Here is a 19,131-nt window from a genome sequence, read left to right on the forward strand (position 1 = left end):
AGAGTTATAATACCGTGTTATTGCAAAGTGCTGCAATGTCCAATAGCTCGTACACGAGTATTCCGGGGAACGAATGTGGTACAAAGTCGTGAATAAAATTTTGAAAATTTCATTTTCTCCTTTTCAAAATAATATAGTTTATCAGTTCAGAATATTTTCAAATAAAGAATTTTTTTTCTTTCGAAAATCTTCGTTTCACGAGATTCTGTATTATATAAGACAATTTTATTTTATTAAATTCACTAAATTCGATTCGTAGCAATCTGAAATAATTTTGAAAATAAAAAAATTGTAAAAAGTTAATTTTTAACTTTGAACGTTTATGTTTTCAAATTTTATTTCATTATTTCGAGTAAAATCGACGAAACAGGGAAAGAAATCACACCATCCGGCAGAGGTTAAAGATAATTCGTATCAGTTATGCTATCACGGTTTATTTTTTTTTTTCTCTCTTTGATAGTATAGTAACCGTTCACACTTTCTTTGTTGCTTGTCGAGAAACGAATGTCAAGGTTAATAATTAATTTTCTATTTTTTTTTTTATCCTTATCCTTATTTTCTTATCCCTCTCACTCTCAAATATGATAACAATATCCTTTTGTCCAAAATAAAAAAATAGTTGCACCGTGATAATTAAAAATCGATAAATAATTATTTGTTCCAGATAAAAATAGAAGAGGTACATACGTGTACAAAAAACATCTCTTAAAAAAAAAAAATTCAAAGTACTTAAAATATCATCATCATATTACAAAGAGAACACAGTAGATAAATCTAAATCTTCCACAATTCATTAATCTTCTCTTCGAAGATAAAGAATCTTTCTTGAAAATTCTAAGTTTCTAATTCTTTCAAAAAATATATCGAATCGCAGAGAGATTCATCGTTTTCCGATTTCTGGCCGATCACAGTGCGACAAGAGGGGAGGGGGATTGGAATTCCACCATGTCGCGAGCTTCGATAAGTTCAATTTAATCGGAGAGCAGGAGAAAGCTCGCGAGAGCCCAAAGGGATTCCCCGCCTCTTCACCCCTTCCCTTTCTTCTTTCTCTTTGCCGCGGCTTGTCAGAACGAACACCGAAAATCCAGGTCAGTGACCATCGTCACAAAAGAAGTCTGCAGGCCTGTCGTCGTCATGTAATTTCATGTGATTCCGGGTAATTGCTACTGATGACCCAATAAATTCTTTTCTTCTTTACTCTAAGAATTTTCAATTTCCGTTCTTTCGCTTCGATAACAAAAAAATTCGAAACCCGCCTTAAACCTGGTGGTTCGAAAAAACCTAAAAAAAAAAATTCTCGAAATATTTGAAAGTTTCGGAAAATCTTGATAAATCCAATATTTGAATTCAAGAATGAGAAACTACGTAACACGAATCAGAGAAAATAAGTTTTAAGAACTTCAAAGGCAGTCGAAGAATTTATCGATTAATATACAATTACGAAACGATCCAAAATCTCATCACTAGATACATGTGTCTCTTTTAATCTCTCTTATCTAGCCGGCAAAATCTCCCTTCATCTCTTCGTCTTTTAAGGAGAACCTGGTTTTCTCTGGCAAAATACAAATTTGTCCGAGCGTGTTTGAAAAAGGAAGGAGGAGGAGGAGGAGGAGGAAGAAATGCTCGAGGGACAAGGCGCGGAAACGCAAATGCTCGCAGCGGTGAATCATTTATCCGCGTCGTTCGTTCTACGAGTCCAGCGACAGAATCTTTCTTCCGTTGGCCTCTTTGCTTCGCCTTTTCCGGCGCATTGTGAATCCTTCTCTTCGTTTCTCCTGTTGAAAAATTTCTGGAAGCCGGATTACTCGAGGCTCGGTTTTCTTTAATTATTAATTGTCTTTTGCGGTTTGGACGAGTTGTTATGCGGGAAAAAAAAAAAGAAAATGAAGGGGAGAGAGAAAAATATCATAATATAGCGAGATTGAACGAGGATTGATAATAGAATTTTTCGTACAAGTAGGATTAATACGTGTGGAAGAGCTGTCTTGTAAGTTGAGTTGAGGATAATATACATCTATTTGATTCTAAGTAGATACAATTTGAATGGCAGACCTCGGACGACCGCGAAGCCCGAGGTCTTTTTAAGGTTAAATGTACGATTGCCAGTGAACTTATTCAGTTCAACGTATTAACCTATAATATTCTTTCATCTATTCTTATCTATTGCACTATTGGTGAATCTCTTTTGTCAATAATTCTATTTGCGTCATTTCACATATTTATGAATAATTGAAAATTTTCGTTATTCTGTTTTTTGAAAGTATTTCTAATGAAGCTTTATTCATTTTCAATTAGAGAAAATTAATTTAACAAAGAATCGATGAACAAATCGATAATGATAACAAGAATTAAGAATATTAAAATTTCTAGATTTCGCTATATTCTCATTGTAAAAATGATTTCGAAACAAAATCGTATATTCATCGAAAGTACGATTCCAAATATACATCTACGACTAGGGACACTTAAGTCGCAAGAGAGATGACGATGAACTCATTCATGCAAATTGACATTAATATGCAATTGGAACAATAGATTCCAATTAATTATCTCAGGTTAATTAGAATGCTGTGCCGCGCATGGCATCTTAACGAAGTTACCATGTATTCCCTCTAATTTCGCATCAAAACGATATAAAATTGTGCTACGTTGTCAAATAATTAATATTTAGTATAATTTCAAATAAGCTTACGTTTAACATTATAAGCAATTCTGTCTGTAAAATTAAAATTATTGCTTTATTAAAAAAATATTTGAACGTAATATTTATATATAAAAAATAAATTTATACAATATACATTTCAGTCAAAATAAATATTTTCTTCATCTTTATAAATAAATTATATATCAATAACATTAAATACATATGTATTATAATAGGCAATAATTTAAAACCAGTCACTTTCAATTATAAAAACATTATATGATTCTTAATCAACGAGGCAATCAAATTTTACAACTTCGTTTAAGTTCGTAATTCGCAAGAGATAAGAGAAGAAAACATACGATTGAGAACAAATAACTAATAAAAAAAAAAAAAAAAAATGATCAGAAATCATAGAAAAAACGAAATAGATTTATATTATTATTATTATTACTACTAATTTAAAATTATTAAAAACAATTTATATTAATCTCATTTTCAAAATCAGCAAAATCATAATAATCAATAAATTATTAAACAATATCTATATATAAAAAAAAAATTTAATATAATTTTTGCAAAATTAATTTTAAAATTCCCTTCATTATATAACATAAGAAAAAATTAAAATTCATCTTTAATCGTAATGAAAAATGCCATGTAAAATATCTAATCAATTTGATCTTTGAATGTGTAAAACCGATAACGAGATTTACCGAGACTAACGGATCCCGTTTAAAACAAGAACAGCCAATCAAAAGCGGCTAGAGAAGAGGGCGCGCAAGAGCGATTATCCGGCGAACGTTGAGGGAACCGACTTGAAATCCAGATGTTGCCGATAAACTTGTATCTGTGAGATACGATCGGTACCTCAATGCCAACGGCATGTCGCCGCGTTGAATTTGAGGCAGAAGTGAGAAAGAAAGAAAGAGAAATGAACGACGAGAAGGCGCAGAGAAATAGGATAGATATATATATATAGAGAGAGAGAGAGAAGGAAAGAGAGTCGCGTTAAGCCGCGATAAGAAGCATCTTACGGCGAGATCGTTACGGGACGATCCATTTTCCTTATAGCGGCTCGAAAAAGATCGCGAAACGAGGAAGGAAGGAAAAGAAGAGGCTGGCCGTTTACATACCGCGGTATTTCCGGTACCGTGTCTTCCAGCGATTCGAGAGTATCAAAGAAGCTCCCTCCGACAGGCTCTCCTCTCTTTTTTTCTATCTTCCATGAGCAACAAGCCACGGCATCGTTTTATCTTGATGCCCCGCGACTATTACAACACGAAATGCTCGTTAAAGTTTCAATACTATGCAAATGCAAATGAAAAGACTTTTTTTTTCTGTCTTTCTCTTAATTTTATTATTATTATCTATAATGATTTTGAATAAACAAAATTTTTCTGGACATATTATTAATGAAATTTATGAAGTTAACGAAGAAGAGATTTATCAATGTTAATTAATAAATTCTTTTATATAGCAGTTATAATAGTAATTTTACGTTGTTTTTTTATTTATTGTTTATCGTTGTAACTTGAGCCATTCTAAATTTCGATTCGTCCGAGAATTATTTTATATTTTGTTTCCATAATCCAAAGAAAAGCTCGATATAGGATGAAGTTTAGATATTTCAAGCCCATCACAATTCATGGGGAAATAGCTTTTTGAATCGAGTTCACCCGTTATACGCTTAGTTACCTATCATCATCATATATTTACATTAAACAGAGAATAACGTGGCCGCCGCATGCTTACATATGCGCTGTTTACGGATATGCTTAGTGAAATTTTATGTAAATAAAAGCTTTTTTTTTTTTTGAAAATATCTTGAAAATTATGATCGAATATATTTTTACATATATAGAAAAAAATCTGAGCTGTACTCTTTTCTGTACTAAGTATCATTAAAATTTTAATAAAATAAATTTTTTCAAATGAATTTCATTATGAATTAATTAATAAATTATTATGTCAGATTTATTTTTTACTTTTTTTTTTAAAACAAATCATTTGTTTGTTTTAATGTTCGTAATTCATAATAAGATCGATTTAAAATAATTTTAAAAATATTAAATCTGTAATGTAAAATTAAACTAGCAAAAATATATTTCATCAACTTAAGAGATTTTATTCTAATATAGGATTTGTATATTACTATTATCTCTTATAACAACACATTCTTAAAAGGAATAATCTGATAATATGAGAGAGGAAATATCGATCTTTAGTAATTTAATTTATGTATTACAAAATATTCATTTACTAATCAACATTTTTTTCTGTATACTAGAATAACATTTGAAATACTTTTTTTTTTTGCATTTATAAAAATCATCCCGTCCATATTGAAATTGCATCAATACATATATAATATAACAAAATATTTATTTCATATAAAAAATTAAAAGTTAATTAGAAGTTTATATTTGAAAAAATACTGCAAATATAAAAAAATTATATGCCATTATATTATGTTAATTATAAAAAACAAGTTTCCTCTTTATTTTTATTCATAATTATCGTTTACGAGAAAAACACGAGCTGATAAATCCATAAATCTATCTTATATGTAAATAAATATATAAAAAAAAGCAGCTATATTGGCCATGAATTTATCTACTTACATGATCGCCGATCAATTTATAGAAATATTTAAGACTAGGAATATATTAAAATAGAGGTTCAATTAAACAATGGAATACTTTGAATAATCTAAATAGATTATTCGAATTATTCAGTTTCTTTATGCCATTTCATATAATTTAAAATTGTTCGATTCAATTCAAATTTCGAACATTTTCAATATATATATATATATATCCGATATTAGAACTATCGTTTAAATATTCTCTCTTTTCGATCAAAACATTTACCTATTTTATCTTTTTTTATTTTAACTATCAGAAATTTTAAATAAAATTTAAAAAAATTTTAAATTTCCGTTATAAAGAAATACAAATATTATTGAGTGTAAAAAAAGAGAAAAAGAAAGAAAAGAAATGAAAAATTAAATTGTTATACTATACTCATAATTTTACCAATAACCAAGAAAAAAGAATACAATTTTAGTTTTGATAAAATTTTGAGACATTCACCGAATGAATCGTCCTTGTCGGATAATTCGGAAAAGGAGGTTATCCGTCGGACGTGAAAAGTGTTCACTTGTAGCTATTACGTGTTATATATAATGCTATAATGCTCGGTGAAAGGGTTTAAAACCCCAAACAGAACGAATACATTTCCTTGGTGAAGGAGGGAAACAGGAAGCTAAGGCGTTTATTACAAAGGGAAAGAGGAACGAAACAGCGTAAACTATGAGTATACGCTATTTACATACAATATATTCACGAGTAAAACCGCATTTTCTGCTTTATGTGACATCTATATCCTTTGTGACAGTTCAGAACGAAATGTTTCTAAGACTATTCAACGATTTATCTTATAAACACTTTATATTTTAATATTTCCACTCGTGTGAATAAATTCATTATTAAATAACGAGAAAAATTTTGAAAAAAAAAAAAAAAAAGTAAATGAATCATTTGATCGACATCGTTGAATTTGGAATACAAACGTTGTTATATTAGATATACAATTGCTATTTAACGATGACATGGTATCGATTATACGTTAAAAATTCTGTTTGAATTTTTAAAAAGATATATCGACGTATTCGTTATAATTTTTAACAAGTCGAAAAACTAAATTGATTGACATGTACATTATCTTTCACAACTTTGAAATGTATTCAAATGTTTATTTAAATTTAAAATAGTTTACTTTTAAAGTATACGTTTCACGGATCGAATTCATTAATACGTACAGTCGATAAATTATCGAATGAACTAACCTCAAAATTGATGCGCGTCAAACTCAACACTTGAAACATATGTACTATATATATACATATACATATGTACAGAGAGTTTTAAGTATATATAATCGTATAGGATTTTATAAAACTCATATTTCACTCGTTTTCCAAATGATAATGAGTGACGAAAAACGGAAAGGAATATCATGAATATCTACATCATTGAAATTCTAAGAGGTTAGAATCTCTTAACGAAAGACTCTTGAACGGAAGTTTCTGTCAAACAAAAGTAAAAAAAAAAGTTTAATGCATAATGTAAAAGAAAGAAGAAAGAAAAAAAAGTTAATTTATTTGCATGAGTCTATTCTTGGAAAAATATTTAAAATTGATTAGATAGAATGTTATATACAATCATTTGTAAATAAATTAATTCTGGAATTTTTTTCTAACAAATTAAGTAATTATCGATAAATATACTTAATTATATAGATCAACAATAATTTTATAAAATAACAAACAAAATATAATTAAACTCACATAATATTTTATTCATATAAGAAAGATTATTTTTTTTTTTTATTTCTTTTTTTCCAATATGAAAAAGTAACCAATATTTGAATTTCAAATAATTCTGCTTAACATAGCTAACCATTACGTCAAGTTTTTTTTATTTATTGGATCTTTTATCATTTTGTTCTTTTCATTGGCCCGAGAGGGAAAAAATAGTCCGGTTTGAATTACGAAACTATTGTAGATATATTTTTTCCAATAGAAATCTATACACCGACAAGCAGCTTTTATGATTATACGCGTGATATGGTATCTAGGTATGGTACTGACAATGGACCTCGATCGCAACCCTCCCACAAGCCGATATGTCTTGCTGACAATTTAGAAGCGTGATTCGAATGATACTGTCGATACGACAAACTGCTCGGGGAACATGAGATGCTAGCAAATTGGCGGCAACTATGTCGCCAGATGTACCGCAAATTGAGGTTAATTAAAGAGGGAAATGTAGCGTGGTAATACGGTCATGATACATTTAAATGCATTTATATTCTTAATGGACATTAAGAATGTTCGTGCACGAACTCGGCTATAATGCACGATATAACACGATAAAATATAATACAGGGTAACTGGAAATTAAACGCATGTGTGTTAGATATTTAGATTTTACGAACTATCAAAATTTTAATTTAGCAAACAAAAAAAAAATCTATTTATAATTATCTTTTGCTTGCTGCTATATAATATAATTTAATAAATCCTAAACATTAAACTTTTATTTTAATTTGAACAAATTTGTCAAAATTTTGCTTCGAGTCAATTTTATAATTTCAATCTGCGTGGGGAAGATACGAATGTCCAAGAATACATCGTAGACTCTACGATAAGCAGAAAAATCAGAAAATGAGTGTCACTCACGTTTCAACACTCATACATCAAACTATCCGTATTATTCACGTATGTGTACGAAATGACAAAAAAAAAAAAAGAAAATTGAGATAGTTTTCTATGGGCGAAATCGAGTCTTTCGAGATCCCGCGAAAAATATGCGTATCATCACGAAACCTACTCTGACACGATAAAACACATGTATCGAAGCCTGTATTCTCTCCTCTTTTCCTCTCGCACCCTCTTTCTCGCGCGTAATATGATTCCATCACGGCAATGGCAAATATTGCACGCAATTTCCCCTCAAATTACTCTCGTGTAACTTAATTCGCTAGCGATGGTGAAGCGCGTCAACCCTCTTTTTTTTCTTTCCATCAACGATAATTTCTCTCACGGTATCGGTCACACAGAGATACGCTTTTTTGTCTCGGCGAATATTCGTCTAGAAACTGATAGAAATCCATTCTATCGAGAACTGAAATATACCGCAAAAAAATCGTACATAAATGTAGATTTAAAAAAAAAATATAATTTAATTTATATAAATAATTTCTATGTGACTTGACAAAATTATTCTTTTGTGTAAAATCGAAAGAATAATATCATATATGTATAGAATATATTAATCGATTGGTAAAGTCATTTATGTGAAGATTTCTAATAATTCTAAATATTTATTTTTGCCATTTGGGAACAGTAATGTCATTCGGTTTAGAAAATCGTGAGATCAACAAATGGTTAAAGTCTCTCAATCTCATATGTTACCACAATCAAATATCATTTATCGTTAATCGCAATGTGGTTTATTCCATTAAATTACTAACCTTCTATGAAAATTAGTTCAATGTCTCTTGTAAATGTCATCGAATTGGATCGAAGTTGCAAAAACATTTGCTCTTCAAACTTTGAAATTGCTTGGAAATTTCGAAGAAAAATTTCTTCTTAAAAACGTTATATGTACTGTTGTATACATTAAAAAAAAACAAGTTGTTTCATTTTACAGTCACGTTTAATAATCAAAAGGAAATACAAATATGACTACTTCTCCATTCTCATTTTCGTCTAAACTAAACGCAATTGAATTTATAAATTATCGAGAGAACAAAGGGAAAAAAAAAATGATATTCGAATCGACGTGTTTTTCTCCAGTTATTTATTCCTGGGGGTTGTTGCAACATCACAACCTACTCGATATCCTTTAATGAATTAACACACAACAAACATGCAGAAAGTGACGTATACACTTCGAAAAAAAAATCGTTAAACATCAGTTATTTCAGACAGAGCTCTATTCGTAATAAACATACATTACAATTTTTATATCAAGAAGCAGAAGCTGTTGCGCAAAAAGCTGAGAGACTACATTGTATGTCAATATACGTGAACTGTATATATAATATACAGTAATTTTTCTTATGGAATATGATATCATCCATTATAAATATATTGTCATACATATTATTTATATTTTTATGATGTTTTTCTTTTAAAAAATTGTTAAAAGAAGTAATTATTTTATAGAATACATATAAAGTATTATCATATAGATAGATCTTTTTGTACTTTAAATAATTTATTTTAAAATTCTAAATAGAAAATCAATATTGAATATTTGTTATTACTCAAATAATAGTTAATTTTTTGTTTTACTTGAAATTATAATTATGATAAACAAATTCATATTTTTAAATATAAGACAATTGAAATGCTGAATCATATAAATAAAGAATGTTTTATTTAAATATCAAACAGAGACTATCTAATTTGGAATATTTAGAATACACTCTTTTTTTAATGATTAATTACATTTTATATTAGATACTTAAGAAAAAAATATGAATTTAAAATAAATGAAAGGAAATTTTAAAAGAAATTTTGATGATACATCACATTTTATGTTTAGCTATCTTCAGAGCTATTTTCAATTCCAACAAAAGATTCGATTTCTCGTATAAAACTTAAAACTACTTTCGAACTATCGATCGAAGTGTGTACTCGAAGCGTTGGCAAAGTTCCTTCTAATGAATTCTTTCCGCTCATGGGATTTGCTGTAATTCGAGATGCAGATCGATGTCTGTTTTCAATAAGAAAAATAAAAAAGTGTAAAAAAAGTCGAAATATGGGAGACTTAAGAAAAATACGTTAATCGCTTTCATAAATCATTTCAAGTTTTATGTCTCAAATATATCAAATGCAATTAAAAATTTTTCAAATTTAAAAAACAAAAGATAAAGAAAAATATTAAAAACACGTTGTTTGTTGTTAAAAAATAAGAACATATTTATAAAAATATATTATTATAAAAATTGTTTTTTAAATGAATCAATAATAAATTTTAACAAATACGAATTTTATTGATTTTCTTTATAAAGTATTTATATAAGAAATCTTTTATGAAAGTATGCTCAATAATGATCCGATTTCGATCTTCTTATTCTATCGAAAATCGATATTTAAGACGCATGGTTCATCGAGAAAGACCGTCTAGCAAGCATATTATGTTAAAAAGAAACGACCAGCCACGATTCGTGGATAGAGGGTGAAAGAGAGAAGCCGATAGAGTCCATCGATCGTCGACAGCAAACACGCGCGCGCTCGCCGAAAAAAGGATCTCAAGACTCATCTCGATAATAATCGAGAGAATTATGATTGTGTTTCTATAGCAAAATTTTGTACCTTACGTTAGTTAACGTTTTATAGAAAAATTCGATTCCAAATTGTAGGCGCGAAATAAAATACTCAATAAGATATAAAGAGAAAGAGAACAGTAAATTACAGGGCGGGTCTTGTCGAGGAAAATCGATGAGGAATATACGGAGAGAGTATAGAAACGAAGCACGATAGTATTCTAGGAACATTCATTCGTCGCGTCTTCATCGACGACGCGCGATCACTTCCGCTACTGAATCCCGCGCACATAAAAGAGCCACCATTTTCACGCTCGTGATCAACATTAACAGCTATAAACAAGAAGAATTTGAAGGAAATATAAAGCAAATAATAAATATTACATACCTCGCGCCGTCTCGAAGATATATACGTTTTCTTCAATAACTTATTTCCCAGGAGCGACCCGATGACTCGGTGATCCTGCTGACGTTTACGTATGTATGTTGACACACTCAACGGTGCAGGTGGTGGTAACAACGACGTTGTAGTAATTGGTGATGGTGATGTAGTAGTGATGATGCTGGTAGTAGTTGAAGATACGAAAAAATATATACGTGTAACGCGACTGCGCCACTGGACCGAGTGAAACTGGCTCGAAGCGAGTCTACCGACTACTAAAGCGACGTGGTATAAACCGTGTGCGTTCTCGTCGCGGTGCTACCGTGTACTACGTGTTGCTGCTGCCAGAGCCACTACCGCTCTATCCGTTCCACAACCCAACCTCTTCCCTCTTCTGCGTGTGCCTCTCTACTCTCTACCATCCCTCCGAATCCACGCAGCAGCAACCTTCGTACAAGCAGCGGCGCGGGGTTGCCGCTACCAACGTCGCCCCATCGTTTCGCAGCGCTGAAGGATATTTTCAAACGTATACCTGCAGAAAACCGTTACTATTTTGCATCGCTGCCCTCGGTTTTATTCTATAGTTATAAGAATAATAAATAATAAATTGCCTCCAGATAATGTTTCTAATCATTTGTAATGATAGGATTAAACAAAAAAAAAAAAAAATAAAGTTAAGTAGGATTAAATCGAAAGTAATCTAGAGAGTAAATATGGATCAATGTCTCAAGATGAATATATAAAATTACTAGAGTTAGTTTTTGTTTGATTTGTTTAAAAGATTAATATTAACGGAGAGGCAACGATATTATTATTATGGTTAGAAACGAATATAAATTTATATTATATAAGAAAAGTATAAATCGATACAAATAAAATAAGATATTATAAATGATAGTACAGAAAATATATAAGATTGAGAAATTTAATTCATGCTATTATATTTTACAAGTTTATTTTTATTAATATAATTACGTTAAATTTTTTTTTTATTATTTAAAAATAATTATAAATAACTTTGCTTACAAAATATTTTATATAATGACGATATAATGATATTATCAGAATGTTTCATTAAAATGGAAAATTATTCAATTTCTATGTTTATTTATTGAACAAGAAATAAAAAAAAGAATAAAAGCAATTTTAAATTATATTACCAAAAAAGTGATAATATATTTTAATTAATGTCGTATTTTCTATGTAAACCATGTTACTATCATTTGTAAATGTAAATTTGCCACGACACACATACATTACCTGATAACTTGTCTCTCGTATCTAGCAAACGATTAATCTCTGTAACGTGGTGATTAAACTACGACTGTGTGGGCAAGAATATCGATTCAAACGAATCAGATGCAAAACATATACGATGTTCGTGTGCGTGCAAGTACTTACATGAGTCGAGGAACGGTTAAACCGTTATGGGGACAAAAAAAGCGCGCTAACCAACTTCAATGTTGACCAATAATCGTGGCACGTTCTTGTCCAACCTACACATACCTGAATATCTACAGATAAGTGAATTCTGGTAAAATTTTTTGTTGTTTAATACCTTGACTTCAAAAGTCAATAGGAAAAGGAAAAACAAGAGAATAACTAGATGAACGGAATGCTCGTACCATATATTGCGCGAGTATGTTTTACCAGCATCCTGCTTTTCTTGGAATAATAACAAAGAACAAGTTAGATCTTCTTCCTCGCCATGCTCAGGTCATAAACATTTGCTGGTTCCTTAATTGCCAAGAGAAGTGGTTTCTCGCTCACATACCGATTGATCTCTTTTTAACTTATACACTGAAATGCTTCGACTTTCCATACAATTCAGTTTCACAATCGTGAGACGATCAGAAGAAAAATTGCTGCACAATGGTTCACTGCTCTGATAATGAGTTTAAAATTTCTTAATAATCAGAAACTGAATTTAAAAAAAAAATATGATTGTTATGGATATCATCATATTTATGAGATAATAAATTTTTGAAAAAAAAAAAAAAAAAAAAAAAAGAAATATAATATTATTAAAGTCATTTTAAAAGAAAATTAATAATATAAAAAATATTTTTTGATAATTTCTCTAAGTTTATATTCATTGTAATACTTTATAAATTGATATTGTATATATATATATAACATTCAATATAATAAAAAAATATTGCAAAGTATTAACATGACATCTCTGGGTTAGCAGGTTGATATCGAATAAAATGAAGACTTACACGCGATCATACTACGTATATACGGTTGATACGTATACGAGAAATGGTTGTCAGAAGTGACACGGTATGAGGGAGTAAATCACATCGGCATTAAGACAATTAGGCGGAGAACGATGGGTTCAGTTCAGTTGGTTGACATGTCTTGGACAGAAACAGATGTCTAATATGCCTTTTATTTCGACTCCGTAATCATACACGTATATGTTAAACACTTATTCGATCCACAGGACGTACGTAGGATAAACGCATGGGCGTCGATGCGAAGCATTAGAAATAAGGAATAATATGACACATATTTTAATCATATAATTTTTTCATTACAAAAAGATTATATATAAAATTGTTATTTAAAATATGTGTAAATATTACCTCAAAAAAATGTAATAACCAAAAATATAAGTTTAAAACTGTTTTACAAATAAATTGTTAGCGACGACCATGTGCATGATACAATTCAAAGAGTATATATGCATGCAAAAGTCTATTTGTGGTCGTGCAATTGTACGAAGGAAATGAGATCAAGTTTGAGTGATTACAGCAGTCGAAGAGAAGAGGAGAGAGACAGGGAATGGAGATAGGACAGTTCAAGAACCGAATCTACAGATTACCAGCTGGATAAACTGGAACAAACGAAGTACCAGATTTTTACGAATACTAAGTACATCGTTTTTTTTTATTAATATTTAGAATATTTAATATATGAAAATATATTACGATATGGAGGTATAATGGATTTTTTTTAAAATAATTACTTTGAAATAATTACACAGATCTGATTAAGATTGCTTTCAAAAATAAACATTTATTTCAAAATTAATGCTTACCAGCTGTATCCTAAAAACTAAGATCTATCCTATACACTGACTGTGTTTAGGTGTTTTTTCTTAAGATTTCTTAAGAATTCATTGCATTATTAAGTTGTGTACAATTTTTTGTTTGTTGTGTAGTACCGTAATAGCTTTCACAGCAAAATCAAACATTTTCTGATTTACATCATCACATGATTTTCTTGCACACATATATTACATTCAAATGACGGTACCAGAATGTATTTTGCACATATGTAATATTTCAACACTTGAAATCATGCTTACATACTGGTTCACGTACTATTTTTTTTATCACCAAACTTAAATCGGTCGATTTTCATTCTCCTATGTCTTGATAAAGATTATAATGATAGTACCGCTAAATGGTGATATCACATTTATGGTTCGGAGTATGTACTGTTTGGTCAGTTTAAAAAAAAAAAATGTGACACAGACCTAAACAGTTTCTTTCGCAGATTGTACCAACTCTCCAAATGAGGTTTCCAAACATTGTCGTAATTCTGCATAACTTACGACTAATACACTCTGTTCGTCCCGTGACATCAAACATATCTATAAAAAAAAATATTATTCATAAATACATATTCAAAAATAACAATAATATTTTAATTATTATTTTAATTATTTCAATATCTTATATATATGTATTAAAAGAATTTAATTAAAAATTTTTTTAATATCTTATTTTTTATAAAAAATTTAAATTGTTTGTAAAAGAAAAAAGATAGAAACTATTTTCGAAAGAAGCATACTTTATCCTGAGAACCTGAGTCCAACTTGTTTAAACAAGATACGACATGTGCCATATCTAACCATGGTCTTCCATCAGCTGCTACCTGGTGGAAAACATAATCCCTAAATAATTTGAGCATATATCGATCACCCGTCTCTGCCCAAGTAGGTTCCATATTAAGCTCGGGTCTTTCGTTAATAGTAGCCAATTTTACAAGTAACTTAAATAATCTTCCATTTTCCAACTCCTTGGCAAGTTCGTTTTCTAATACATCGGATCGGAGTTGAGCTGCGTCTAATTGTGTATAAAATCGTGCTCCAATCATTGGCATGAGATCTGTTACACTTTTTCGTGCTTGATTAGACAGTAAATACCTATAAAATTATATACATATATAAGCGGTTATAGATATGAACAATATGTCACTCTATATTTTATTGGAAGTTAAAGTTTTTTATACCAAAAATGATTTTATATAAAAAATATTTCAAAATTTATATTAATTATAATATTATAATTAATTATTTCAAAAAATATATTAAGAAATTAAAACACATTGTGTCAAGTTATAAAGAAATATTGTTTTTGCATTTTAAAAATTAATAAATAAAACTAAAAAAAAAATAAGATTTATACAAACAGAATAAGATTTCGAAGATCCGTAGAATAGGAACGTGCGACGAGTTCAAGAGAAGCTTGCATGTTGTCGCGATGGACGGCAAGGAGGCTGCGACATGCTAATGCCAACACCAACTTTCCTAAAGCAATTAAATCTTCTTGTTGGTAATGTGGTATAAGGGAAAGTGGATTTGATGAGCTTCCGTCATAAGTAACAACATCTGGTATAGCTGCACAACTTAGACGAAGTCTTGTTCGCGATGTGAGTAACACTTTTGTAGGATCTAAACATCTGTACGCCAACCCTAAACAATAAAATAATCATAAATTTTAATATAATTATTTATAAAATGAAGCAAAATATATAATAATATTATTAATAAATATAAACCAGCAGCATGAATAACACGAAGAGCGGCAGTGAGTTGAATTATATAGCTCCATATAACACTTTCTGGTAGCATACTACTATGCTGTTGCCTCAAAATGGTATTCTTAGTGTGGCTATAAGGTCGAGGCGCATTTGGATCTGAGGAAAATGGATCTGTATAACCATTTAATTCGGTTGCTGAGAAATGCTTGGTTAATAATGTTTCCGATCCGGGATGGTAATCGTAAACAAATATCATGGCTAAAATAATAAAATTATTTTACAGAAGCATATTTATCAACTTTGTTTTAATATATTACAAATACAAGTTACAATACAAACAATTATCACCGAAAGCCTTGGTAGTAAAAACTTCTCTTAATTGCACCAAATTTGTATGTGATAAGCGTTTCCACATATCAACCAGCACCATACATTTTGTATTAGCGAGTCTGAAATCTAAAAACATATTAAATGCTTATTTCAATACCAAATTCATACTTTTTATTTATATATTGTATATAAATAAATAAAGTTTGTAACAAGATAAAAATATTTACCGTGTATACGTCGTAAACAATAACGTGTACCACTTTTAATACTAGTAGCTTTGTAAGTTGATGTTTGATATCCAAGAATTGTTGATGCAGGTTTATGAATTGGTTCCAATGGGCACAACTCATGATAATTATCTACTTCGTTTGGTAGATCGGGAAATCGTACTATATCAGGTTGTGCTAACGTTAAAGCATTTTTTTGAAGAATGTCCATTCTTAAACTTTCACTAACAAAGAAACTAAGTGCTGCTTGAGGAGGTGGGGTTGAGGGAGCAGAAGAACTATTAGATGATGGAGGTTTTGTAGGTTTTACTGGTTGGAGATGTGCGGGAGTTCCTGGATAAACATAGCCTATCTGACTTGCCCCCACATTTCCAATCTGTTCATAAAATTATTCATTAATTCATTAATTAAGAAATAAAAAAGATTTTATTTGAACTTCTTTGCTTACAGTTTCAGTTCCGTCTTCTGTTCCAACAGTATCTGTTACTGCATTTCCAAGATAAAAATAGGTAGTACCACCCACATTTTCTTGTGAATGATAAGAATTATTGAAAAGATTTGGAGAACTACTGTTGCTATTAGTAAGACCTCTTCCTGGTACAAATTCTGGGCTGGCAGTTACCTTTTTTTGTGAATCCAGAGAAAGATTTGACAAATGTTTGGTAATAGTGGTGGTACTTAGAGTTACTCCAGGACTTTGACGATTCTATAAAAAAATATATAATAAGAAAATAGATATAAATATGTTGCTTTATATGTATGATTTTTTTCTTCAAATAAATTATACATAAATAATAATTACCATGTAGGTAGCAAGTTTGGACTCCAGTGGAACTCCATTCGTTTGAGGGGTATATGTAACAAACATTGATGGGTCCATCTCTGCTTCAACCACTGCATTTACTATAACACTTAACCCTCACTTCTATTTTCTGTATTTTTCTTCTTGCAGAAAATCTCTTCCCTCCTGTTTTTCTCAGTGGGAATTAACAAATGTACTTTATTTCAATTATATTTTCTTATTAGACAAGTATATAATTCGATATCAATCTCCAAAGCCTGTAACACATTTTATAAATAAAAATAAAAAATAAACATGCAATTAAATTTTACATATAACTTTCAACTATTATTTAATATTATTTTGTAACAATAGTTATAAGATGAATTATAATAATTCATAAAATTATATATAAAATATAAATAATTAAATATGCTTTGCTAAAAAATTCATTCATTTGTTATTGTATAATAAAATTAAAAATTAAAGACATTAATATGTTATATATAATTATCATTATGTTATTTATAATAATTTTTATTATATACTTATATACATCATTTTAATTTTTTCAAAAACATAATATTGTTAAACAAATAATATATGAAAAAAAATATATAATTGATTTTTTAAATACATAACAATTAATTAATTTTATTTATATTATTTTAAATTTTATTTGTATTTGTTTGTATTTGTTTGTATTCGTAAAATCATTCAAAAAGTCATGCACAAATTTGATAAAATATACCGCTTGTTATAAATGAAGCATCAACTTGCCGCGTATGGTTTCAAAAGAGTAAACATAACACAAATTGTTAATTCTGAATGAAATTTCGAGTATGATGAGTCTAGCTCAAGTTATAAAAAAAAAGGAAAACCGAAATGAACAAGTAGAATCGCACGCTATAGCAATGGCAGCTGATTTTGACAATACAGCGAAAAAGACGCACAGGATATAACCTTGACTCCACGTTATTGCTGATATGAGGTATTCACTGTAATCACAGTTTCGACAGAAAGTTCGAATAATTGTGTAACAAAGGGACCAAAAACAATAAATTATGAGAACATATTCGATAAAACGCGTACGAACAGTACGCTCAGCTAACATAACCATTTACACTGTCACTGATGTCGCGTCGGTGTACGGCGCCAAAATTCCGATCTTTTCGGTTTGTGATGCACCACGATAAACACGCGTAATAAAAAACAACAATTAAAGTGATGATTTGATAACAGCCTGACCGTATTATAACATGTTTCCATCCAGTAGACTTGAGTAGACACAGGAGAAAGCAGCATCAATCCGATCTAATATGTTTATGGTGTTCTCCCTTTGCTTCGGCTGCCTATATGTATTTCTCTTTCTCCCTCTCTTCCTTCCCCACTCCCCTCTCCTGTTCATCGTCCTTCGATCGGAGCAGCTGTCTCTCTGCCACAGCTTGTCTCCGGGCGCGCGAGTCGCAAAACTGTATATTTATGTTTCGAACACATTATGATCGCATTTCGAATTATTACTGTATTTTTTGGATCTTGTATTACTATTTTCTAACGAGAACGAATTATTTATGATATTTTCGATATATTTAAATTCTTCTAATACATTATTAAGGAAAATCGATTATTAAGGAACAAAAACATGTCACAATTTAGTTGGTATAATACCGTGTAAAGTGTACAGTGTTATGTTATTGCGCCGCATTTAGAATATTCATATTAATAGATAATCTTTTATGATCAACATTTTAGAAAATATTTCATTTATGATAATAAATATGACTAATAAATATATATATTAGACTATTATAATATATATATATATATATATATATATATATATATATATATATATATATATATATATATTAATTGTAATCAATGAAAAAAATAAAAAAAATATATATTATATATATATTTTTTAAAAAGTTAATTTCAAATACAATTTCAGAGTTAATATTATTTTTATTATGAAATAATTATAAGTATGCTTTATTTATTCTTATATATTTAAAATGCATGCTATAATTAGATTTTTTGTATTTATAGTCTTTCTTTATATTTTATATTTTTCTTTTACGATATTTCTTTTATTTTAAATTAATAATAAATATTAAAATAATACAAATATTTATAATAAATATAGGAA

General features: G+C 29.4%; 3 protein-coding genes across 6 annotated transcripts in view; 1 reads left to right on the top strand and 2 right to left on the bottom strand.

The window, feature by feature from the left end:
- Positions 1-11,318, bottom strand: part of LOC551031 — a 36,551-nt gene extending 25,233 nt beyond the window's left edge. Inside the window, exon 1 of the mRNA XM_006570090.3 lies at positions 10,875-11,318. The gene's annotated coding sequence lies outside the window, so the exon portion shown is untranslated. The remainder of the gene's footprint in view (positions 1-10,874) is intronic.
- The window catches only part of LOC724680, a 48,805-nt gene that overhangs the window by 28,327 nt on the left and 1,347 nt on the right, over positions 1-19,131 (top strand). The gene's annotated exons all lie outside the window — the stretch shown is intronic.
- Positions 13,867-18,648, bottom strand: LOC409718 (PAN2-PAN3 deadenylation complex subunit PAN3). Of its 4 annotated transcripts, none has more exons than XM_016913014.2 (9): positions 17,946-18,648; positions 17,004-17,260; positions 16,650-16,907; positions 16,202-16,577; positions 15,984-16,100; positions 15,663-15,902; positions 15,294-15,576; positions 14,673-15,027; positions 13,867-14,472 (listed from the first exon to the last, which is right to left on the bottom strand). In XM_016913014.2, exons 2-9 carry the CDS (start codon positions 17,079-17,081, stop codon positions 14,356-14,358), a joined length of 1,824 nt encoding a protein of 607 aa, XP_016768503.1. In that variant the 5' UTR covers positions 17,082-17,260; positions 17,946-18,648; the 3' UTR covers positions 13,867-14,355. The 4 variants fall into 4 exon arrangements, with proteins under 4 accessions (XP_016768503.1, XP_016768502.1, XP_006570154.1 ...); XM_016913013.2 differs by having other exon boundaries at positions 17,936-18,648; XM_006570091.3 differs by having other exon boundaries at positions 17,734-18,648.

The sequence above is a fragment of the Apis mellifera genome, linkage group LG1 (assembly GCF_003254395.2).
Source record: "Apis mellifera strain DH4 linkage group LG1, Amel_HAv3.1, whole genome shotgun sequence".
NCBI lineage: Eukaryota > Metazoa > Arthropoda > Insecta > Hymenoptera > Apidae > Apis > Apis mellifera.